This window comes from Anser brachyrhynchus (assembly GCF_964034855.1).
Source record: "Anser brachyrhynchus genome assembly, chromosome: 21".
Taxonomy (NCBI): Eukaryota; Metazoa; Chordata; class Aves; order Anseriformes; family Anatidae; genus Anser; species Anser brachyrhynchus.
The window spans coordinates 9,242,768-9,269,276 of NC_137714.1; the positions used below are offsets into that span (position 1 = coordinate 9,242,768).

The following is a 26,509-nucleotide window of genomic DNA, read 5'->3' on the forward strand; positions in this document are numbered from 1 at the left end:
GAGCTCCCGCTGAGGGCAGAGGTTGCTGGATGGCCACCGAGAGAGGAATTAATTGCAGAAACTGGGGAGAAACTCCTAAGTCACTCACTTTTGATGTTTCAGGACTTCAAATACACGGCATACATTCAGTTGGTAAATTTGTTTTATGAGAGCCCTTTAGCTGATGGCATTCAGGTTGCTAATATTTACACTGAACATTTTAAAATATTTACCCCAAATAGTTTTTAATAGTTTTAATATTTAAAATATTTTGGAACTCATAAACACTAGGCTTGCTTTCCAAATAAGGTTTTTTAATGATATAGCTGTTCTGTATTTTTTCCATTCTTTTCTTAGCGTTCATAGACCAAATTTCCCCAATTTGAATGTACCTGTCCATCTGATGTGCTATTGTTCATACCCAAACACCAGAAGAAGGGCTTAGGGTGGGGATATTTTATGAACGTTTACTCCCTTTCTGCATATGTTTGTTTATTTCAAGATCGTCACGCAAGTTGGTTGTATGTAATTTCAGCATCTTTCCCTCAAACACAGCAGTGCAGAAGGGAGTGGGAATACCTGTTTGGGACAGGGAAATTCTTCCTTGCCCTGACCGCTGTTGTGTTAGGGAGAAGTTGGTAGCTGTCTGTTTGCCTATTGTAGCTTGCTCCTACTTGTTGGGAAATGTTCACTGGATTCTAAATATCTTTCCATTGGATTTAAAAGAAAAAAAAAAGAAGAAGAAAGCAGCAGCCTGTCACGCCATCAGTGTGGAATTGAATGGCTTAGCCCCAAGTTCAGTGCTGGATGCAAAAGCACCAAGTCCCGTGTTTCCCTGTTCGTTCTGCAGCTGCACGGAGCGCTGCTCTCCAAGCTCTGACACGACAGGGCAGAGCATTTGCATCTGCACACACTGAGCTGCCTTGGCCGCCTGCTGGGCACGGGCACTGCGCGACCCCGCACAAGGCCCCGGCGCACGGACCTGCTCCCCAGGGAGCAGCAAGGGCCCATAGCAGTGTGCAGAGAGTGGTAATTATGAGCGTTGTTGCAATCAGTGCAGTCGCTGGAGTAAAGCGAAAAATGAAGTTCCTCTGCAAAATCCCCTGCAGCTGGCTTTACTTATTTTTTCCTTCTGTAATTGTAGAATATCGGCATGCCTAAAACATGCATGATCTGTGATCTTTCAGGGGAAATATCTGAAGAAAGCTGCAAGCAGATTGCTCGTTTGTTGCAATCTCTCGTTCAAGGAAAACTAATCACCTTCAGTAGAGGGGAATATATCATCACATGCATGCCCATCCCCTCTCCCCACGTGGACTATATTAAAAGCCAGCAGAGTCAGAAAATAATATTGTTTTCTTAGCAATAAACATATTTTGTGGGCAGGAATTGTATGGGGATACTTTAATAACAGTTTTGTGTTTGGTTTGTACTGGGCTTAGCTTCCAACTGACGGTGTTGTTTGAGTTTTAACACACTGGAAATCTGATTTTGCTACAGGAAGAATTCCTTACCCTTACTCGTTTCAGGTAATTGGACAAGCAAAGTTCATTAAAACAACAATAACAAAACACTATCTTCTCATTTTGCTGTATAAAACAATCCATGACAACAATTTTTTCGGTTTACATGCTCTCAATTTTAAATTTGTGTACCTGAGTGATAAGCCATGTAAAATAGGTGTGGTTTTTTTTAATATATATTAATAAAGAAATTACATATGTTGAATTGTTTGGATCTAGAGCAATATGGGGCGACTTTATTTCTTCTGATCTTACCTAGGTGGCTGAGCTTCAGTTCAGTGCAGTACCTTGTCACAGAAGTGGCTGTGAAGAGAGCCTAGGCAGCCTGCTAAGTGTTTCTAATGACAACTGGGACAGTTGGCAACGCTGATTTGGGAATTCAGGCACTTTGGTTCTAGTTCTGCCCCCATAGGGCTAGTGCATCTCCAAGGGGTTTCTCTGCAGCAGAAGCTGAGGACGTGGCTGTGTGGTGGAGGACTGGGTTCCTCCACAGTGTGCAGGGTGGGCACAGGCACCTGTGCTGCAGCGATGGCACCGTGAGTCGTTGAGTAACTGAAAAAGCCTCTGTCACCCGTATCAAAAACTGACAAAAAGGCTGAATCTGGTCATCTGCAGTTTGGGGCTTATGTCCATATATAAACTAGAGGAATGTTTAATTGATGTTTAATTCTGTCCATTGAGTCTTTAACCCACAGTAGTGTTTAAAATGTATTCTCCTAAAATTTTGCCCTGCTATAACCTGCCATTCTGTTTTACCAGCAGAATCAAAGCCCTGGACTGACTTCAAAAAATGCCAGCGTAGCATACCAGATAATGTTCTCTCATTCCTGTCTCTGGGTGCTGCCTTTTAAACTTGCTCGTCATTCGGATAATGATTTCTTTCCCTAACTCTGTATCTGCTTTCTCTTTTTTTGTCCTTAGTGCTTGTATGGCTGTTACGTCCATTCTTCCATCATCCCCACGTTTCACAGAAGGTGCTACTGGCTTCTTCAGGTAGGATGGTGATGAATTCCTTTCTTGTGGTTTTATTCCAAATGAACTTGTACGGCTGTGTTTCTTTTTGCTGTTGGGAAGTCAGCCGTGCCCTTCTCTGGGGTGTTTGATTGCTTTGGGGGATGTTTCTTGTCTGAAGGTGCTAGGAATTTTCATAAAGTGTTACATCTTTCTTTAGAGTTGTGATATGTTTTCTCTAGATAAGTTTCTAGCAAATACAGAGCTGATGTATAGCTCCCTTTCTCTTTATAGCATGAGCTTAAGTGTACCCTAAACAGAGTCAGCTAAAATGAGACTTCTAGATTTTTAGTTTGTTTTTTTCCATTTTGAAGCAAGTCATGCAGTAGGAGCTCAGGAAGCCAGCTGCTTCCTGAGCATGCAATGTCGTGGGAGAGAAAGCAGCCTGTGGGGATTTGTCTGAATTTAGTGTAAACCTCATGGCAAGCTGCACAAAAAGGGTGGGTGGAACGGCTTTCCTCCAGCAGGGAGTTTAGTTCTGAGGTAGTTCTGTTGGGTTACTGGGTGATTCTTCTCATTGTTGTGGGCACGATCAAGTCCCTTGAAAGGTCTAGCAGTTTTCCTCTTCGTTCTGCAGTGTTTGGGTAGTGGCCTCATACTGAGTGGTCCTCGGGACATGGTAGGTGTGCTCGGGTTCACTCGCTGAGTGCCTGGGGTGGGTATTTGCTGACACTGGAGTGCTAAATGTAAGTTTGCTGAGCTGCTTGTATTGACTATTTACTGTTGCTTACAAATGCTGAGCATGTGGAAGCAATTCATTTTCTTTTGTTAGAAAACAGCGCTTGACAAATACTGTAATAATGTTATTGTTTTAAAGATTAAACCCCCACAGTCCTGAAAACAACTGGGTCTAAGGAAAATGACATATGTTTTGAGAAGTAAATGGAAAATACTTCCATGTTTTTCCCTTGGTTTGGAATCACACTTCCATATTAAAAAAGACAAAGCTGTTGCTCTCTCAGCTGCATAAAAAGACACCCCACAAACCACAGAAGATGCTGCCTACTCAGTGGGCTTAATCAAAGGGAACATACACAAAATGTTACTGTCCTCTGTTATGCTTACGTGCATCTCTGAGCTCTGTTTGCATCCTCAAAATACAAATGTTGAATGTAAGTAAAGGGGCAAAAACCCTTCACTGCTGCAGTCAGAGCAGTTGGTATTTCACCTACATGGAGGAAAACTGTGGTGTTGTGACTTTGCTGAAAATGCAGTGCAACCGTGTTGAATCTACCAACTTTAAGCCCTTCTCCTAGCTGCGGGAGGTTTTCCTCGCCACCTCTCCAGCTCCTGACCTGTGTACGAAGTTGGATGTAGCAGGCAGCAAGGAGATGGGGGAGCTGTTTATAAGCATGACTAAAGAAGCCATTAAAAGTTCACAGTTCAGTGCACGGAACTGAACAAAATCTCTAAACTTAGAGTCCAGTTTTCCTTGCGCAGCAGACATCTGTTTGTTTTATTATTTAGCGGCTGTCTCTGCTGGTGCCTGTGATGGATGATGTGACATGAGAATTCAAAGGAAATTCTAAGTTAATTCTGAAGTGTAGGCACAGCATGGCAGCACTTGCGTGCTTGCTCAGTTAATGTTTTCTCCCAGGTGTCCCCAGTGAAGGCAGAGAGAGAACTAAGATGGGTGGAATAGCAGATCACTTGGTTCTCGCGGTTCTTGCCTACATAGGAACAGGAAGTTGGTTAGGGTGTTGGTGAAAAGATCCTCATTCTGCAGTCCCAAGAGCTCTGGGAAATAGAAGTGTTGTGAAAGCTTGGAAGATGTTTAGCTTTGCTCAGTGCATACACCAGCACCTCCAGCTCCTGGCGTGCTCGGCCCCATAGTGGTGCTGTAGGTCCTTCCCCAGAGCACCAGCTGCTGGTCTGCAGCAACCGGAGCCCAGGCTTCAGCCCCTGCCAGTGCCAGGAGGCTTCCAGCATTGCTAAAAGGCAGCTCTGCTCACGAAATTTTTCACGTAAGCTGAAAATCTTGAGGAAGGCCACTTTCTGAAGAAATTCACGGGGCAGACAGCAGAGTCCCTCCTATCAGATGCCAAGATGAACAGGTGATGCAAGACAGACTGCAAAACTCCAGCCCAAAGTTAGACTGTGACCTGCAGGGAGGCTTGCTCCCAAACGCTAGGAGTTTCTTCATTACCTCTAAGAGAGTATTTTCTAGCTTTGCACATTTTTCCGTCAGGAAACTTCCCCCAGTTTCAACCCACTATCCACTAGCCTGAGCGATGCTCGTGTAGCCTGTGTGCTCCCCAACGAAAGACAGTCCCGGGAGCCCCCTGTGCTGCGGGCAGAACAGCCTGCGGGAGTCCCGCAGAGGTCCTCCTCTCCCAGGTCAGCCCTCTTCTTGTTAATCACCTGCTTTTGTTGTCCGCTCTCAGGGGGCACCACTGAACTTTGCTGGGACATTTAGGAAGCCCGTATCTAACCAGTTGCAGTGCAGTACCATAGGATCTCCTTTCCTGTGTCCTGAGGTCTGGCTCTTTCGTGGTCAATGTTTAGGCCATCTTCTTTGCTCTGGTAATTGATTGGGATTGAGAAGAGTGAACTTGGAAATACATTTCTTATGAGCCTATTTTTAAAACGTGATGCAGGACATTTCGTTGTGGACGTAGTATGCTTTTATTTAGAAACAAGGGCGCATTGTGCCTTCACTGTGTGAGGTGGCTCAGTTTCAGGCAGGGCTGGGTCCCGCCAGGCCCGCAGCGGTGCGGAGCTTCGCGCTGCGTCGGTGCCCGACGGCCAGGCTGCGGCGCTGGTCGGGGGGCTGGCTGCGGGCACAGGGGGAGACGGCCCCGCCGAGAGCCGAGGTCGCTGCACCCGGGGGCTCTGTAAGGCTGCCCCAGCGCAGAGTGCAAAAATGCTTGCTTTCCTTGCAGACTGACTTAGGCGGCCGTTTGGCCTTGCTTTTTCCACTTGGCACTGTGTTTTGGTTTCTTAATTTTACAATGGAAGGCTTTAAGGACAGTACATAATAAAAATAATAAAGTACTTTTATTATTAAAGTTAATAATAAGTATTATTAATAATAAATAAATAGTATTAAAGTTAATAATAAAAGATTAATGTGAACAATGCTATAAGCCTAATTCATCAACGTGCACCCCTGTGGGACACAATTCTGGAACACCCTCCTGTCCTATTAGAACTGCCAAATTATTCAAAAGTGTATCTAATGAATCAATCTGAACTGTAAGCAAGTGTGTTTTTCAGGGGAGGACAGTGTCCTTGTGGCAGCAACACCTTGGTGAAGGGGCGAGGCCCAGGCCGGTGCGAGGAGCCTGATCTCAGTCTGCAGCAGAGCACAAGGATGATGATGCTGGGTCTTTCACAACTCAGCAGTGGATGTTAATTTAGAGAAACAGGTTTTGTGTGCACTTGGAAGGCAGCATGACAGCCAGCTCCTGACTGAAAGGCAAACGGTATTCAATCGAGTAGCGTTCACAACAGACCAAGTCCTTTTATCTTTTCCAAGCGTTTCCTTCAAGGCTCTGGCCAGCAAGTTCATGGTAATAATGTTTTCAGTGTTTCCTGTTGCCAAAGAGATGCTATCCTGGCTTCATTTTCAGAGGGGAAAAAGAAAAATGTCATTGTGATGGCAAACTTGGCACTGTGTGGTTGCGATAGCAAGTCTGCTATACAGGACACAGCTGAGGTTTCCTCCTTTGTAATCTGAAGTTTTGTGGTGGTTTTTTTTTTTGAGACATTTTAGTCTTTCTTCATAATAGGTTTTTAATGCTGCCTTACCAAAAAAGATACTTTAGTTTTCTTTTTAATAGATTTTGTAATTGTAGAACAAACATTGTAATGCCTCTGCAGAAGACCTTCCAGCTCTGGGCACTCAGCCTCCCATACTGACTTCTTGGAGCTGAGTGAAGGAATAATGACAAAGGTGGTTCTCTACACTGTTTTCATATTTTTCTTTCACATTCCTGATTTCTAGAAGAATAAAGTCATGGTCTGCACAACACACAGACAGAGAGATGATGAGGTGAATAACTTCTTCAAAGAGCATTTGGGAAGCAATGAAGAAATCTTCAGTAGCACCTTAAAAACCAGGCTGCTGCAAAGCCTCCTGGACTCATAATTTGCTGCATCTTTAATTAGTTGTACTCTTTTTTGGACCACCTTCCAGTTTCCAGACATTTCATTTGGCCCTCTGCACTGCCATTCCCAAGGAAATTAATGATACTGTTATAAAAAGAAATAGCTTTTGTTTTTGAATTCTGCCCCAAGTCACGCATCGCCTTGTCTTTTCAGTGCTTCTTCTGGCTCTGGGTGAGGCAGTGCTCGAGCTGCACTTTGTGAGCACTGCGGGCGGGTGGCCCTCACGGCCCCCTGCTGCGGCGCGGCTCCGCATGTGGCCCCGAGGAACCCGCCTCGTGCCGCGGCCCCGAGGAGGAGCCGCTCTGTGGGGACAGCAGGGGTCTGGCCCGTCTGGTCCAGGACCCAGCCCAGGCGGGTGGAGGCGTCCTCGCGTCCCGCGGCGCTGTCCCCAGCTTAGGCCTCGAGCAGGAATCTCGCTGAAAGCCTGACAAAGCTGATGGCATGTGACACCATCCCTTTCTAAAGGGCTCCTCGTGGTTTCACATGCCCGGCAGCGCTAAACCCAGTAACTGAATATAGAATGGTTCTTTTCTTTTTGGCATTACTGGTTAGCTTTCTAAAAGAAACAGTGCCTTAGCCATTTGCAGTCAGTCAAGCACAGAACAGCACTGTGAAGTCTTTTTTTAGGTGTGAGTGATGGCAGGTACTCCTGGAAAGCCTTCAGCACACAGGCACTGCCACTGCGCTGGTTGGCTTGTTTGCCAGCAGGACGTTCGTGTACGAGCACACGTGCTGCGTGTGTTCAAACCTCCAAAATGGCACCAGATTTTCTGTCAATAGAAAAGAAAAATGTTTGTACTCATAATGACTAACGCAGGAAAAAATGTGGATTTTCAGATATAGTCTATTTTCAAACATTGGCACAGCTGACTACAAAATGCAGAGTTCCCTTCTGTGTACTGGTAATTGGCACCCCAGGAATTTAAAATTAATCTAGTGCCAGGCTCCCAGGGCTGGCTGCCGTGAGCAAAGGTTATTGGAAGCAGGCTTTGTCTGTAACCATTAATACCAATGTGTTTCTTGCTCTTTTCCACTCCCATGCAGTACAGCTGGAGACTCTCTGTTGGACAGTCTGATGGGGGAGCAGGGCTGATGGTTGGCATTTTCCATCCCGCCTTTAGGAGATTCTGAATATCTTTTCTTGTGCTGGTGTTAAGACACTGCAATTGTGGGTAGCGATATGTTGAAAACAGTCTTTCTTTCTCTTGTAATAAGTCATATACAGACCGTGCGTGCTATAGAAACATGCTTTTTCTTTTTTAATGAATTCACGGTAACTATATATATTAGTTTTTCATGACATGGGAGAGAACTTTTTTGTATTGCTATCTTTTCTATAATTGTTTGCTTAAACATGGAGAGAATGTGTATTTGACGCACTTTGTTTTCATTAATATTATTTGTTTTTTTCCAAATGCCTTCCCACTTGCGGCAGTAATTTAATAACAACAATGGTCACAGCAAAAAGAGGCCAGGAATCGTTGACAGAAGGCTGCTGACATGCTAGGACATCCTGTGGTTCAGCTATAAAAGAAAAAAATTGGAATAAAATAAAAGGAATTATGAGCAAATATTCAAATAAAGCCTATGAATTAGTTCAAAGAATATTCATTAGCTTAGTCATTTGCCAGTACCATTTGCACAGGTGAGATTTTCTTGATAAACATGTTTGTGGAAGTAGGAAGTGCAGGTAATACTGATACCTATGGATGTTCAGTCTGTTGGTGTTTACCTATTCATCACAGCCCATCAAACAAATTAAGGCTAGCAAGCATTTGAGAGCAATATGTAGGCAGATACCTTTCTCACACGGTATGCACATTAACCGCTTGCTGAATTATTTACAATGGTGAAAAAAGTGTGTAAATAGCAAAGTGTCCCCAGATAAGTCCACGGAGAGCAGGGTGGCACAGGCCAGCAGGGCACAGGCTCATCTGCCAGCAGAGGGAGGACAGGGCCTGTGTCCCAGCAGGGCTTGCCTCAGTCCCACGATGGCCCTGGGTACCCCACCTGAAAGGCACTGGGAGGGCTTTTCCCTTGTCTCCTGCAGACTTGTGTAACATCTAGAAAATCTGCACTGTTCATATACTGCCACATTGCCCCTGCACTGCTCTTGTGGTGGGTCAGACATGCCAGTGCTGGGAGAAGGTAGTCTGGGGATGACAGGAAAAAGTACAGGAGATGCCAGTACCCGTCAGAGAGCTGTTGCAAATCAGGCTTCACGGTAATGGCTGCAATGCAAACATCCAGTCTTGTAATAGCTAAAAACCAGCTGTGTTGCATCATTATGCCTTTCACACTCACGGGATGCTCTCAGCAGCCAGGGGAGTCACTGTGAGGCTTTACCACAGAGTAGAAAACGTCAGGAAGAAATCCAGGCAGATCAGCAGCTGTACAGGTGTGATGTCCAGGCAAGAAGTCTGTCCTGGAAGGAGTAAGTGAGACATGCTGATGGGGGCGGTGCAGGTGTGCAGAGTGCTGTTAGTGGTGTTTAATCATCCTTCACGCAGTCCTGCGTGCACCAGCTGCATCTTTCAGAGTATCCATAAGCCATATCTGATAGCTCATGCTGTGCTGCACCAAGCAGCAGCTTCCGCTTCCCTGGCTTGAGAAGCAAGTGACAGCTTGAAGATTTTGGTCTTTTTAAACATGAATTGGAAATATTACAATCTCATAAAAATTCTTGAGACTTCTGCTCAGTAATGGTTTTTATTTTTCATTTGGGTAAAATAGAAATGACTGGGCAATAAAGCATTAAAGATCTTGCACTGTATGTGGGCACTTTAGATAGGTCCCATATTGTTGAAGGAACGAGGTGTAAGTCAGGCACTTGGCATAATGAGCCTTTGCCTTTTTTCCAACAGGAATGCAAACTGTTGCTATTATGCTAGCACATTTTCCCAAAGTGTGAACGTTAGCCCATATGACAAAATTAACTGTGTATGGCAGTGTGACAAAGGATGGCAGGGGTATCTAACTGGCGTTAGTGTGGCCTGGTGTCACGAGCTGCGGCTCCACAGCACCGCAGCACTGATCTGCTACGTGGCCATGGGACCGTGACAGAAGAACCCGAGGTTCAGGATCCCTGCCAGAGAAGTGACGGTAGCGGTGATGTTCACAACCCTGCACAGAGGCACTCTGAGACCTATTGCCTTTAGCGCTATTTAATTTTGAAGTTCTTCATGCAGGGTCTCTGCCCCAGTGTAGAGGCAGTTACTCTGTGATTGCTATTAAGCTTAAGGAAATCCAACAGAGAATATAGAAGTAAAGTGGAGTAAACTGCTATTTATTCCAGTGCCTAATCAGAGCCTATGCATATCCAAGGGTTAAAAACACTCATTTTAATCCCAAGATTTCTTTCTACCTGTGGCTGGAAGGTGAAGCCTCCCGGGATTTTCACAGGGAGGTTTTGCGATCCTCGCCGTGCATGACGTGGTTCCTGGGGCCTGAAAAATCCAGAGGTTTTTTTGTAATTATGTCAGTCTCTCTGATGTCCCACACTTTTAACCCATATTTACTCCTGAAAATAAATTTCAAAGAAACCCTTTGAGAGGTGTTAGCTGCGCCCCCTCACAAACACTTGAACCGTTTCCTCCACTTTGGTCAGAGAAGAGAAGCCGTTAGGTACCCGCTCGCCGATCTCAGTGAGACTCAGTCTCTGCAGGGATCACACAAAATGAAGCTCTGTTTGAGAGGAGTGAATAATTCAATATGTTTGAAGGCTCCTTTTGTGGCTCTGGACTTTGCATAAAGCTCAAGTTCCTTTTAGTGTGAATGCCCCAAAACTTAATTTTAAATTGTATTAGTACAGCTTTTCTAAAAACAATTTGTGTTGTGCTTTGTTGTACTTAACAGTTCTTTGGACAAATTATTTCGGTCAGTAGTCCAAAATGCTTTTGTTATGTTTGTAACATGAATTGCAATTACAAATTACAGTGCAGGAGCCTTTCCTTGCTTTCCTTTTTCCTTAGAAAACCTCACCTTTGTTTCTTATGTAACTCATTGCTCTGAATAAGGGTTGCCACTGTGGGTTTTCCTCTCTCCTTTTCTTGTTTTCAGGACTAGCTGTGAAAACGGCCATTTGTTTACTCTGGTCACTCCTTCAAATCTGTAGCTGCCTATAAGTTGCAGGACGCAGGCATTAAACCCAGCAATAAAGGGAAAAGAGAAATGAAGTAGTGTGTCATGTAGTTCCTTAGAGATGAAAATTATTAATTAGTCTTATTATCCAGAACATGCCAGTCTGCTAATCCTTCACCAGACAAACTGTTTTATGCCTCCAATGTTACATTCTATCAGCTCTGTGAAATGGTTGCTTTGAATATAAAAGACTGTGCATGATGGTTTGGTTGCCACCTTTATTTGTCAAACCAAATAAATGGTGTTCTCACTTGTATTTGACAACTTTGAAAAGGCAGAAAAAAAGTAAAAGCCCTTTAATTGTCTTATATACAGTTGTTCCTTTAGTGTCATCTTCTTTTGCAAGTACATTCTTAATGAAGTACTCATCTTTAAAGCACAGGAATACGTGATTATAAATATATATATTTGCCCCAGTGTTTTTTTCTCTTTTTCCCCTTTGAAGGTGGATGCAGCCCTACTTGAAGACTTTTCGGTCAATCTCAATATTTCTGCACTGTTGTTAAAACAAATAAAAGTTTTGTGATGCCTTGAAATGACAACTTTGCTGGGCATCTTCTCTGTTTCACTGATGAATTTTGGGCAATGCAGTTGCTGTTTGTGGCTCCTGGCTAGCTGAGGTCTTGGCCAAGTCTCTTGCCTGGACGTGGTTGTTTGTTTTTGCTCAGTTTGCACAGGGCAGAGCATCCCCCTTCGGGAGCGCGTGGTCGGCCAGCGCAGCAGTGGTGGGCGCTGCTGGTGTCCCTGAGAGAGCTGCCGGGGAAGCAGCCCTCCTGGTGGCACAGCAGAGGCTCGCGGCGGGTGGTTCGGCTCAGTAACGTGCTGTGGGCTGTCTTGCACTCATCTTCTCATTCCTCACTACTCTTTTCACGTGAACAGCGTAAGCAAGACAAAACAAATAATGTAAGATGGTGCAGAAGAGGTAACTTCCTTTAACTTCCTTCTGATACAATTATGACCTTTTTAATGAACGTGTAGACATGTTTTCAGGGCAACTGCATCCATTGAAACCCATCTTCAGCCTTTGAAACAGTATAGACATACGTTTGTGCACACACACGCGCTCCTATGATCTGTTCAAGTTGAAGGCTATTTTTGCCTTATTTTTCTTCCTTCAAGTTTTACTTGCTCACTGATGTTAACTTCTCATAGGGTCATTGCCTTCACTAAAATTAAATTCCATCTGGCAAAGCTCATCACAAGCTGTTTTCTGTCTCCTTCCTCTTGGTAAGAACAAAGCTATCCTTTGCACTGGACTCCAAAATCACCCTCCTTTGTTTCACAGAAAGTACACCCCCTCTTTTATTAGAGGAAGGGCAAAACATAGAAGGGGACCTCACCTATGAGGCCTCCTTTTTGGGAGAACCAGGAGTGTGTCTATTTTACATCCATCTTCACACTCCAGACCACAGAAATAAATCAGGATGTTGCTTTCATGACAAATGTTTTTCATGACAAAAATCTATAGTAGATAAAATTGAACTTGCAACTCAGCCTAGGCCATACCCTTTTATCAGTCTCGATACCTTCAAAACAAAGATGTGTTTTGACACTTGCAGGATGAGGAAAATGGGTCTGTGGAGAAATGCAGCAATAACCCTCTTCTGATGTTCCAGCAAAGGGGAAACAGAGAGGATTACAAATGAACTGGTATCTAGAAGGCTGGAAACATTTTAGCAGGAGTGCTTTATCTTTTGTAATGTTTTTATAAATTATTTATCAACACACTTGCTGCATTTTTCCTTGAAATTGGATAGAAAAGCAAAATGTATAGCAGGCAGATTATATTCTAGAAGAAAGACGCCAGTGATTAAAAAACAGTTTCCAACTATTTCAAACGTATAACTTTATTTTAGATGAGTAGTCTGCTATTTTTGTATCACTCTCCACCATTTTAAAGAAAAGGCAGGATTCATTCTTTAGATGTATGAGAAGACTGACACTAATGCAAGCAAACTAAAACACAGTCAGAGCGCTTTAGCTGTTGCTTAAATAATCTGTTGTCATTTATAGAAGAGATGCATTTCCCAAACTGCTTTGGGACGTGCCTTGGTTGCTAATCAAGAGGAGTTATTATAGGGGCAACATAAAAAAGTCCAGAACATGGCCGACTCCTGCAAAAATGGAAAGCAGATTTTATGCTTTTGGCTCTTTGTGGAAATGATGCACCATTTGCACTTTACATCTGACTTGGGGGACTGAAAGCAGTGTATCTGTCACTTTATAGCCGCTGTAATCCTGCCATGTGCTATTGGCACAGCTAATGTGACGGGGGAGAGCAGCACGTGCCCGAGCCAGCTGTGTTACCAGGCAGCATTTTGTTTGCAATTCAGGCAGCGCCGCACTGATGTGACACTGGCCTTATGCAAACAGCCTTGTCTCTCTCTCTTCCTAGCGACTTCTTCCAGGAGCACCTGCGTTATCAAAAATGTATTTTGCCCCAATGGTTACAAAAAGAACAGAAAACAGGATTAGTTCAGGGATGCCTGAGGACCCTGCTGAGGTGTCACATTGCTGGAGAATATTAAAATCTTTATGACACAAATCGGAACCGGATTGCTTTTGCTGGAATGTAGGCCCACCTGTTCGCCTAGGAAGATCGCATCAAGTGGGCCCATGCACGCTTTCAGACTCTGCCCTGTTTTGGACCTGTGATGTTATCACCACAGTATCCTCACTGCAGGAATCGCTGTCAGAGAACAGCACAACTCAGCTGGAAATTAAATCAAGACACAGAGTTCGAGTTACTTATTAATACTCCCTGTATACTGAGGATTAGGTTTTTGGTGATGCTTAAATTGAATTCTAATGCTATTTTGAAATGTATAATATGCTGAATTTACTTCACCTCAGGTTTGAGTTAATGGTTTATTAAATTACACACCTTGCAGTAGCAAGGCTGTTTCCTGGCGTAGGACATTTAGGCTTAGAGAAGGAATGCAGCAATTTTGCTGATCTCATCCACGTACTCCCTGGCCAATTATTAGGTCTGCAGGTGTCCATGAATGTATTATACTGTCAACTGAAGTTTCACCTGCACTGGTAAGGCATAATGAGGGATTAGGTTGGAAATTTTGTAGTGAATAAAATTGCAGTTTGAGTTTAGAGATCTAGAGTACATTTCAGGGCGGGTGTGAGAGGGCTTGTAGCAGATGTTGCTAAGACTGAAGTCTCTCATTCTAACACAGGACATTTTTTCTTTTAATATGTAGTGGTTTGGCCTGCAGTGAGTTACCTCTCTTTTGTATTTCATCTGTTAAGGCACTCTTTTCTAAGTGTTTCAGGCAAAGCACTTCCTAGCTGCCTGTGGTTTTGAATGCTTTTCTTGCTGTCCTTCTGCCTGTGTGAACTCCTCACTTACCCAGGTTGCTTTTATTCTCAAAATCATCTTTTATTTCTGAAGGAGTATCTGTCTATACGTCTTCTGTTGAATGGCTGCCTTCAACTATCTCCTGCTGCCTTACACTGCTGCTGTCTGCTCCCAGCTAATGAATCCTCTGAGGTCTCCTTTCTTGCCCTGCCCTGCTCACACGGGGGGCACAAGCTGCTGCTTTGCTGTCATGACAGCCTGGCGCAGTGTCCGCGGCTCAGCTGAGGACCCTTGCCTGTGTCCATTGCCACTGATGGGCTTTTCCTACCTTCTGCTCCGATCCACCTGCCAGTACTCCAGTACAGCATTCTTTAGGCAGAGATGCATCCTCCTTATGACTGGTCGTATGGAGCTGAGCTATGCAAGGCGGGGGATTTCTCCTGATATTTTTCATTGTAAGAACTGAAACCTTCCCATGCTGTCTGAGGTAGCCTCCTGTAACATGCTAATTTCTGACCTTTTTGTGTATGTCTTTGGACAAATGCAGAACTATATATAAAAAATACAGCAACACCCTCAATGTAACAAGCTTTGAATGTACAATTCCAAGAGCTTGCGTGTTGCAGGGAAATGGAAAGCAAAATTCAGATTTCACTAGGTGGCCATGCATCTACACTTTAAAGTATTCCAAGTCCCCACCCTGGTGAGCACTGGTATTTGTGGAACTGGGGGAAAAATAAACCACAGGACTCTGAATGAGACTTGTTTGTGCTGTCCGCCAGCATAGGGCACGGGGGAGATGCCAGGCTGGATCAGTCCAGAGCATCAAGGAGGGCTGTCCATCGTGCAGCGGACCACATGCCCAGAAGTCCAGGCACTGCGTCATTTCTGTGGCGATGTTCTCCCAGCAAACCTTTCTAGCCCAAGATGAGGGCTTTGTTTACAAGAATTTAGAATGGTATATAGTTCTGATACTGTCACTGGTGACCTTGCACTTTCCATCAAGAGAAAACAGTGTTTTGCAAACATAACTGCTTCTTCTCTTATAATAACTCTGTAAGTTATTTTATGGTTACATAATATGAGGTACAGAAAGGTCAAATGAAACCTAAGGCCAAGAATGGGCTCGAGAGCGTGCCCTGGAAAACCACCCAGGAGTTCACACCCTCAGGACTGATGTGTGTGACCTAGAGAGTGACCTTATTTCTACTGACTGGGAAAACAGCAAGCATTCTCAGATAAACTTTACAAGGCCCTTCTGCATGTTGATAGATCTATAACATGCTTTTAAGTATTGTCTGGTTGCAGTTCCTGCAACATTCTTACGGAAGTGCAGGATGTCTGCATGGCCCAAATACTGGAAAACCATGCTTTGCTGCTGGTATCGGGCTGGTATCACCTGTAACTGGATGTATTAGTCACGATGGTGTTAAGCACTCTGCTTGACATGATCAGGCTACATATAGTTTTTGAAGTAAGTATGTAATAGTTGTGGCATTGTCAGGGGGAAAGAAATTCAGAAAATGCGATCAGTCCACAAGACCTGAGTCTTCCTTTAGGTTTCAGGTACTTGAGGCTAGGAGCAGCTTGCTTTTGCCAGGGAGAGCTCCAACCCAAGGGAGGGCTTTTGGAAGTGTCGGTCTATTGCTTATCAACTGGAGATAGGCAGGAAGATATTTCAGGTTCTGGTATTGCGGGTGTGTATGTACTAAGTACAACAGCTGTCAGCAAATTGTTTGGAACGGAATGTCCTGCCGTCATTCTGATGGGCCTAGTGCAGGTTTTGGTGGTCAACAGCAGTTGTAACAGAATCTTGCCTAAGTGGTGATGTGCAAAAAGGGAGCAGCGAGAGATGAGGTGTGAATTTAGCGTATGTTTAAGAGATGCTGGGCTTAATTATATTTTCTTAAATGAAATAAAATAGGGAAGAATTAAATTGCTAGCTTACATCTAGCAGCAAAATTTATCAGCAAAACTTGTTTGCATTTCTGCAGTCCTAAGAGCTCTAATTATGACCCAGGACCCAGTGTGCTGAGTGTCATGCAGAGTGGCCTTAAATGCTTGCTTTGTGAGGCTGTGAAAATGGCTGAGAAAAGAGAAGTAATCCAAACCAATTTACAGAAATTAAATGTGGACAATAGCTCTGAAAAAGTTAATTTAAGGGAGATACTTCATGAATAGAAGTACTTTCAGAGGAAGTTGAGGAAAAGGAGTTGTTTAACTATGTTACGTGCTGTTGCATGGGGTGTGGCTGAAATGGCTGAAGATCAAGGAAACTCACTTCAGGTGGAACACGAAGAGAAAAAATCCAAGCTCTGGTGTAGTCACGTGAGAATGACAAAATCTGTATTATGTGGGATATTTGAATGATACTGGACAATTGTCTAAGATTCAGATATTTTCCAAACAGAACAGGCTTGCAATGTTAACTTCAAAGCTTTTTTTTCTATAGAAAAGTAGTGCTCACGCACTTAAAATTATTAGCGAATTTGTATGAATGCAATGCATATGCACAAAAAAGCTATTATTAAGCAGCTGTCAGGAGTACCAAGCAGACACTTGTTAAAAACAAAGGTTATTTTGGTGTTGCTTGGTTATTTCTTAAAAATTCAGCTAACTGCATTAGGTACATATGAATATTGAAGATATCGGAGGTACTCTTGGCCTGTCTCATTCCTTTTGTTCATTAGTTAATGCATCTTGTGGGAAGACTAAATTAATGGTACTTTAGAAGGCAGAGGTTTTAAAACTGACAGTGTTAAATGGGAGCTCTCTAAGGCATGACACTAGTAAAGAGAAAATGCTTTCAAGTAAGTATTAAGTAAGTATAGCTACTCAAATGTCCTTTTAGCTTTCAAGTAGGATAACAACGTTTTTTAAAATCACTCCCCTGATTTCATGTATAAAAGCCAACAAATGAGAGGCAGATTTTCCTTCAGGTTTATTTATTTGCTCTGGTGTGAAATAGCATAGCAAACTTAACGGGATCACCTCGGAAGAGCTTATGATGATGATGATGATTATTATGACAAAACTAAGTATTCTGGTAAATCCAGCTGAGTTTTTGAATAGCAGGTGATTCTCAGGGAGAAGCCTTTACTTTTATATATTTATCTGAAAGTATCATAAAACTTTGGATGTGTTCTTCCCTCAGTTCTAGCTGACCTTTGTTACAACAACAGGGACCCCCCCGCCACATACCGATGAGGAGGGAATAGTAACATGCGGTGCCTATTGGGTATACTTCAGGATGTTTCCTGACAGGAGAGGCTAGGAGTGTAAGTGATATTGTGACTCCTTTAATGTCTTTGCGAGGAGGAAAAAAAAAAAAAAAGGAAAAAAATTGTCCAATTTATCCATGGTTTAAGAAACTCTATTTTTCTTTGGTCAGAAATACTTGCCCTGACAAGAGAAGGGCATTCTAGAGCCCTAAGAGTATAGAATCAAAAGGGTTAATTAAAACCATGAGGCACCGGAGGGACAAGCTTGTAATTCTGAAGCTTCATCTAGGAAATCGCTAAAGCTGTGTGGAAAGACAGCTCGAAAGTGTTCTGCACCATGTGCTGCCGCCCACGAGCTTCGCCACGGGGCCCCTCACCTCTTGTCGTGGCTCCGTCCGGCCCCGCCATCGGCGCTCCATGCGGAGCTGCAGGGCCCCGGCACCGGCACCGGCACGGGAGGCGACACCGCGTCACTGCTCTCTGCAGCCGTTCCAGACGTCCTTTGTAGGATTTGCCCTTCACAGTTCAGCTAGACACTGCAGTCATTTCCTGCTGGAAAAGGGAAAGAGGGGTCTGCTGGCAATTTCACTATTCCTAATGCTTGTTCCTGGAGTTTGTTGTAAATGCCAGATCCGAGAGTAAATGAGGCTGCCAACACAAAGTAAGAAACTAAACTCTAACGTAACATTTGAGGTGTTTCCCATTGTTGTCGCCAGCTTCCTAGATGGCAGCAGCAATCCTGAGTGTGGGTCTACATTTCTAACACGGGTAGAGCTCTTCACCCCACCCCAAAGCCTGTGGCTATTTCTCAGTGCCGCTCTGGAGCGCTGTCGTTGGGCGGCTCTGGTGGCCCAAGAGCAAAGCTGGGCTGGAGAGAAGAGGCACAGCCGCTTTGCCGTGCGCTCAGCGCCTCATCCCTGCATCAGGTGATCAGTAATTGCAGTCATTTTTTTGTGAACGCAGAACATTTGTGTTTATTCCTCTTTATAGCCTACATCTGTGGCTTCTTTAGGCGTTTTGCTGTTCTGAAGATACAACACTAGTGTCCGTAGTGCTTTCAGACTGCGAGGAGGCCCTTCATCAAGTGTGGTTCAACCAGGTGTCACAACATGCTCAAACCTCTACCTTCCAGTATGGAGGCACATGTAAGGTCTTTGCTGTATTGTGAACATAAATAAGTCTGGTTTTATAGTACCCACATTAGATATTTAATACGTTGGAGAGTTGTTGCCTTTCTGAAATGCATCAGTCAAATTTTGCTCAGCTCATGCTTTTGCGAAAGAGAGAGAGAGGAGAAGTAAAAAACACAAACCAAACCCGAAAAACCTACCACCCAGGGGTGACAAAGTAAAAAGCTGCATCTGTCCTGCTAGGAATTTGCCTTATATACATAATATGAAGCCTTGTAGGAGAAGGAATTGATGTAGAAAACAAATCCCCTTTTCAGCCTACAGTAAAGAGAATGGAGCCACTACATCAGTTTTGATGTGAATGGGTTGAGTGAGGTACAGAAATCAGCCCTGAACTCTTTCTGCAGTGTTTGGCGCTTGCACAAATAGCTTGAGCCTGAAATGCTGTTATTCTTTCAGTTTTATTGAACATTAAATCCATCACAAAATATGCAGAAAGAAAAACGAATGTAACGTCTTTCAAGGTCACTTATGTGGATTGTTTCTTTGCAGGTAATGTAACTGCATTGGGCTTTCCATAATAAAGTGGCATCAGTGCAGGAAACCATACATTTCCTAGTATGAACTCCAAATCATATAGCAATGTTCATCTTTTTATGGAAAAATAGGGCAAATATGTACTGTAACCTGCTACCTCTAAAGTGAGGCACTCTGATTAACAGTAATTATAACTATTATCGAATGTCATATCCTAACTGCCATTTACTGACCTTTTCTTCAGTGTAATTTTCTTCTCAGGAGCCCAGTTAACTGCATAGTGATTCTGTGATATCCTAGGAAACACTAGCCCTATGAACATCTAGGGCAGCGCAGCAGCTGAGACCCACTTAAGTTCTGAAAGGCACTTGGTTTTAAACGCATTTAATACCTACATTCTGCTGATAAATCTGTGTACTTTTGAGAAAAAAAGTTTTTTCTGGGTTCACCTTGTAGTTGTAGAGGGAAAGGAGAACATTGCACTTACTGGATACTGGGAAGCTGATAAAAGAAGCTACCTAAAACAGCTTTTCTGTATGTAATACCACTACAGACCACAGAGTCTTTCCAAGCTCAAAGTGACCCATAATCTTGCTCACACAGTGAGATTTGTCATCCTTCCAGGGAACTAAACCCTTGTTTTCTGGTTTTGTAGAATGACAAAAAATGAAATCTGCAGTCAGATTCAGGAATTAATGACCTGGGGGGCAGCTCTAAGGAACTCTGAGGGAACTTCTTTGGGGAGAGGTGCAGTATTGAGTTTTAACAGCAGTTTCCTGAAATCGCTTAATTATCATGAGCTAAGAACAAGTGAAGCATCGCAGTTGCTTTAAAATGTCAACTTCTTTACAGCTTTACTACACGAGGTAGACCTAAGCACCATCTTTAGGCAAGGTGAGGAATAATCTGTCCCCCAGCCGCAACCTTTACACAGTGCCCTTGTCTTTTGAAGGCCTCATGCTGTCCCTGGTGCTTCATGGACCAGGGCTGCGTAAGCTCAAATTTCCAGCCTGTAGCTCGTGTTGCAAGGAAAGGGAAGGAGAGGCTATGGAATAGGCTTGATTAAAAAGTGCTTTTGCTTTTCTCTTGAAAGATATTTGCAGTGAAAACTGTACATGAAATTTATACTCCTCTCATATGATTTTGACTGGTTTTAGTGCACAAATTCTCAGTAGAAAATGTGTTCAATAAAAATTTGATGTGGAACTATAGCTCAGCAGAATCTTTTTAAAAAAATCCAACTCCGGAATATTTATTTTGTATCTAGTTTCAGTTTTAGTGCCTATTCCTTCTGCAGATGCCCTCGTTAGCCTGTTAACAGTTTATGAAGAGCTAAGTCATCGGCCCCTCTCACTCTTAGCTCTCTGCATCACAGTGCTGCCGTGTTTCTTCAGTGCCTGACAGTGAAGTTTTCAGGGGAAAGCACAGCTGCATGGGATGATACTTAAGGCTTTTGTTGTTGGCTTTTTAAGCAAGCAAATCAATGCTTTTTGTTAATGAAGAGACTAGAAGGCTTTATGGCTCACTTGAGTAGGGTGGATTAGGCATGCGGTATGTGAAATGTTACCATGTTGGTGGGCAGCACTGTTGCTGACAAGAATATGGTGAGCTTGATTTATAGCAAGTCAGCTGTGAAACAGTTTTAGCAAGAAATGTGCAATAAATTGGGATTTATTCTTCTTTGATGCTTAGTATGCAAAAGGAGACCATTTAGGGGAAATACAAAAGGGATCTGGGATGGCCGTAATGAAAATTTCAGTCTAAACCTGACAGCTGTAAGCCTCTAAAATGTTTTTTCATGCTGTGGAAAAACATGCCTTCAATGTAAGTGGTATAATCCCAACATATAGGATGGGTTAACTCTGATGTGCAGGGGAGAAGTGATTTCTTTTTTAGGCTTTGAAGCAAGACACATCTATGAATGAAATCCTTGCTCGCATTTTTGATTTCTAACCTTTGTGCCAAAAGGTTGCCATTTGTTCAGCTCAGCTGTAAGCAAGCATCACTTCACTAGACTGCAAGTGGTGGCTGTGACAGCAGAGCAGGAATTCCACCTTCAGGCACCAAAGGAAGGAGCAGGATGCAAGCCCTTTGGTAACTGGATTTGGAGCAAACCCACCCCTCTAAGGCACTGCGCAACCCCCATGCAGCACTAGGAGGGCGGCTGGGAAAAAGGTGGAAGCACTGCTTCAGAGCCATCCTTCAGCAGAGGCGGTTTGTGCTGTGAGGGCTGGGGAAGTGGCAGCTCCGTGAAGGTCCCAGCAGCCCCCACCCGTACCCTGGCTTCTGTTTGCTCGCCTCCCTCTTTCCACTCTGCGCCACAGAGCCAGGGCAGATGTTTGCACAGCATGGCGAAAAGCATCCCAGGGAAGTAATGACCAGAAAGGCATAAAGTGACGCTCCGAACATAAATCCAAAGGCTGAAGTCTACGTTTAGCATTTCAGGGTCACTGTAAAGATTTCTAACAAGTTTCTGGTCCAGTGTATTGCACAAAAGCAGATTGTGAGCAATGAGACAGAGTACTGCCTCTGTGAATTATTGTTTCTTCAATACATTTTAACGTAGAGCTGGAGGCTTAAAACACTGAGAGCTTTTTCGTAATGTTTAGTGATAAACTTTTGTCTCCTGTGAGTAAACAATCTGCTTTCTTAGCCACTTTTTTCAATTTAAACGGAAGTACATTGAAGCCCTCTTGCAAAAACATTTATTATGTCAAGCAAAACTGGAGGTTTTGGGTTGTGTTTCTCTATTATTTTTTTCTTTACTTCTAGTGTTCTTGTATCAAATTTTCACTCAAAAAATACTGTTCAGAGGCATACAAAGTGGCACGTGGCTTTATGAAATATACTCACATCCTATGATATGCCATGTTTTTATTTTGTGACAGTCCAGGATTCAGTGCATGGCCTAAATATTGTGGCATCCTATTTGATTTTTGGATTGTTAGATGGTCTAGACGCTATAGCTCATGGACACAATGACCATTTTTCCTTGTGGTTTACCTTTTTTTTAGGTTACTGTCTGTAAGTTTCAGAATGGAACAGGATTCCTCAGTGGTTTATAAATTAGGGCCATATTACAGCAGCACCCAATAGTGCTGCCATATTTTAGACAGTGTCAGAGTTTCTATTATAAACCTCATTTTTCAGAGGTTTATAGCTCAGCCATAAAAAAGTCACTGTATGCTGGGACTCAGAAGGTAACAGCTGCATCTCAGCTATGTAAGGGATTTGTCTGCATGCATTTTTTTGAAAAAAATAAAGCATGCTTTTTTACATAGAGCTCTATACAATTATATTAAAAATCAATATGAAGTTACACTATCTTTTGATTTCAAAGGTAACTACTTGGAAGTTAGAAAACGCCTCATTTTTGGCAACCTCTGCAACTTTAATTCTTCCTATTTGTGAGCCTGTTCTATGTACCCTGGGACAGGATCCCGTGTAAGAAATAATAGATACAGGTGTAATTAAAGACTCTCAGATTGCTTGTGCCCAGAGCACCAGACCAGCGCTGTTTTGTCTCCTCGGGGAAGGAGCACTTTAAATGCTGGCCAGCAGCAAGAAAGGCAGTGTCACCCCCAAGGACGTGGTGAAGGATGTGCCCAGAGCCGGGCCCCGCTCCAGCCAGAGCCTCCAGAAAGGGCACAAGCTCCAGGGGATGCAGGAGGCTCTCGGGGACGCACACGGGGTGCTGCAGGAAAGTGCTTGGGGTCCTCTGACTGCAGGCAGGTGATAGTGGGGGTGCCCAGGGGTGTGAGAGCTTCTCCTCTAAAGGATGCTGAAATCTTTTCGTGGCTTGAACACAGGAACCTCTTCCAAATACCCTGTGGTGCTATAATTTGTCAGTTTGGGGTAGGTTTTTTGAGCTACAGCAATGAGAAAGGCCACAACCTTTTTAAGGGCAGAATCTAACTCATCTGCTAATAGCTTTTGCTAACTTAGAATAAACAGCTGGGAGCAATATTAGTAATAAGTGCCATTTTTACTCACAGAGGGGTATCTAGGCTACACAATAACAATTGCCCATAAATATTTCCACTCTACAAAAAAAATAATATATGTATATATATATTTACAGCAAAGGCTATACCTCCAGTAGTATCTACCTGCCTAAGCACCTTTGCATATGTATAATCTGTAGGATTTCTTATGTTGACATATGCCTAAGATAACAACAACTTCCTTTTAATAGCCTTGCATAATGCTCACACCTGCTCTTTTATAATTCGCTGCATTTTGACAAATAAGCTAACTCAAATGAATTAAGAATATCTTTCCACAGTGCTGCAAGCACTTATGTCAAAAGAAAACAAAAAAAGGGGCTATTTGTGTCCCTGTGCTATATACAGGCATCACAAGACTGTGAATATGTCTTTATACCCATAATTCAAACACTCTCATCAACACAGAAGCAGTTTTATATATACAAACTGCCAAATAATGAAGGAAGGACGCAGATTCCATCTGAATGTAAAAAACAAGCAGCACACATTTTGCAAGTTGGTGTAAAGCTAGCTACAGCTAAATGCATCTTTTGTGACATTGCATCATTTGTGGGGTGTTTGCTCCTAACAGGGAGACCCAAACAACCTAGGAACTCGCAATCCTCGATAGAAGAGCAGGGTTTCTCTCACTAGCTCTCCTTCCTTGAGTTTGAACTTCAGTGTCAAATAGGTCAGTCTCTAAACTTTTGTTTTTCTGTATGTTAACACATTTTAACCTTAGTACTACTGGCCTGCTTTAATTGTCACTCCAAAATTCTGTCTTGTGAGAGGCGCCCCATCAGATTTCTTTTCAGGAACTATAAGGGCAAAAATACATTAAGAACTGGTTTTGTTTTAAAAGTCATATTGAGTCACTGCAGGGAGCATACTTCTACCACCTCTTTCCCAGGTGTTCTTCAGTAATTCTCATCTGAATTCAAATCCAAGTAACACATACTGTTACGTGCATAATACATAATGACAGCAAAGTTCTAAGTGTATAGTGACATGACTGTTACACGAAAGCTAACCCCTAATCTAGCTCCCTTAAATATGCACAGAGCTGGAACTCTTTCATGAGCACACCTGCACAGCCTCATTAATTAATAGCTTGTTTTACATTTCTTTTTTATAAATCCTTTTTATTATGGAGCTTGCTCCCATGACAGGAAAAAATGAAATTCTTCTCAAGAATATTTAAATTGAGACGTAGCGCAGTAGGAAAGAACGCATCTTACTTAGAAAAATGTATCTGTGGCTTTGTAAAGGAGATCTCCGTGCATAAACAAATTCTGATAGTGTATGTTTGGCTTGTACTTTTGAAATATTTCTGTCTGAAGCGATACTGTCTGCCTGGCGTATTGCACCTTCACTTGTCAAGGATTTCACAGGATGGAGAGCTGGAAAGCAATCTCTAAAACAGTAGTTTCCAAATTTTTAGTTCAGTGTACCACTAACAGCTCTCAAACATGCTCATGGCCAACCCGGGCAGCCATGGTGAAGCAGTTTTTACTGCTTAGTGTGGCTCCACAGGTCACTTTCAGTCTTGCAAGCTGCCAGCTGCCTGTAGGCTGTGGCCTGGGAACCGTTCCCAGCTGGCACAGAGGCGGTGTGGAAGGCGTTAGAGGTCTGGCATACGGAGCTTGGGGAAATCCAGCAATGTGAGGAGCACTCTGAAGGTGGATGAACGTTCAGTCTGCAGCTGACTGCTTTGGCACATTTTTTCTTAGATCTCTCATTTGGTTTCCTCTGGTACAATTTAAATTCTCAAATACGTACACCCAGTAGAAAGAAGAAATCTGGAAAATGAAGCTGGTGTAGAAGGGCAGGACAGCAGAGGTGGTTGGGTATGACCTGCTAGCCTCTCCCTCCCTCCCTCCCTCCCACCCACGGCCCTGCCGGCAGGTCCCAGGGAAATATCTGGGAAAAAGAGGATGTTTGTCACTGCAAACATGGGATTTATTTCAAAACACGGATAGGACAAAAACACGGTGGTTCCTTGTAACACGTTTGCTTTGTCCCATTTTATGCCACACCGGTCTTCAAAAAGCTCCAGTATTATTACCTCGTCTGAATTACATTTGGGGTTTTGGTGTTTGGAGCACAAACTTTAAAAAGCTTAAGCACTTACATAAGCTTAAAAGCACTTCAGAGTTTGGGTGGGTTTTTGGTTTAGTATAAGATACCAAGAATAACAATAAATGAGTTAATTTATTATTTTAGGTGTGTGTTGTGTCTTGTTCCTGTAGTTTAAATATACCTAGGATATACATAGCTGTTCTTAACATGGAGATTAGTTTTGATGAGCTTATGGAAAGTGGGGGTTTGCAATCAGATTAATGCATTACTATTCAAGAAAGGCAACTCAGTAAAGAGGAGTTAATTAAGTTATGTCAAAACTGTTTGTGAATTTGGAAGCAGATTTTATTTTCTTTGACAAAAAGTAGCATTTATGAAATTAGACAAAGCCTGCCCAGGAGGAGTCATTCTGCTCCTGCTTGCTAGCGCCTCTCCAACCTCAGGGATGCTTATTTACGAGCTATACAGCAAGAAGATTGAAATGCTTCATTAGCAAGCAACATTGCGTGTTATCTGGAGAAGATCCTAATGGAGTAAATTAGGAGAGAAACATCTGTTGCTTTCTGTCTCTGTTTTAGCGCTCAATCTGGTGCTAATTTTGGCCTTTCGTGACCTTTTTATATGTCCCTTCATCCCAAGTAGTAGCCACGTTTAGTTCATTAACTTTGGATGCGTGTTGAAACCTTTGGACTGAATTGCTTCAGAGTTCATCTCCACCATCTAGGAGAGCCTTGTTGCTTTCTTGATTTCCTTCATTCCAGACATCCTACAAACAAAATCTTAGAGGTGGATTTGAAGGGAAGGGAGAAGCTAAGGGTCAGTAAAATCCTAAGTAGGGAAAGATGTGTGTGTATATTACCTGTGTGCGCACATGCAAAGTTCTGCCCTCTTCCCCCTTCTGATATAATGATTTTATCATAAAGCAATAGCTACAGTTTACACTGCAGTATTAAGTTTATACAAAATTCAAGGAACATTTAGGAAAAATTATTTCTCAGCTTTCTGTCTAAATATCTAGGTTTTGATGTTAGAAGAAGACGTCACGAAGAAATCCTCTTCTGAAATCATACTCTTCCCACCAAGCAGCATTGTGCTGGCTGCCACGGAGCCATTCTGCTGCTTGGTCTGTAACATTGGTACCTCCAAGAAAACATCCCGTGGTAGGAGAAACCTGCCAGGGCTGAGCACTGGCCTTCACTATTCAGAGCAATGCAGGGTGCCTAACTGTTAGCACTGAGGCTGTTGAAGACAAATACATCTGAACCACTCTGAGGGGCTGAGCCCCAGAGGTGAGACGTGCTCAGCCCTGCCCGCCTCTCCTGGCCCTGCACGTGGGAGTTGCTTTACCCAGCGGAGGCGGGAGCGCATCCTCCTGAAACAAAACGCGAAGGATTTGTTTTGCCATACCTAGGGAGAATACCTGCCCTGCTGATGAGCCCTTCTTCTCTCTGCCGTGGAGAGGTTCCCCTCGCTGGCGACGAGG

The 26,509-nt window shown here is 43.3% G+C and overlaps 1 protein-coding gene across 12 annotated transcripts in view; it reads left to right on the forward strand.

Annotated features, from left to right (window-relative positions):
* The window catches only part of CAMTA1 (calmodulin binding transcription activator 1), a 375,482-nt gene that overhangs the window by 231,653 nt on the left and 117,320 nt on the right, over window positions 1–26,509 (forward strand). For all 12 annotated transcript variants that reach the window (XM_080563929.1, XM_080563940.1, XM_080563939.1 and 9 more), the window contains one exon: window positions 2,424–2,495. In XM_080563929.1, the coding sequence (XP_080420055.1) occupies window positions 2,424–2,495 (72 nt within the window). The remainder of the gene's footprint in view (window positions 1–2,423; window positions 2,496–26,509) is intronic.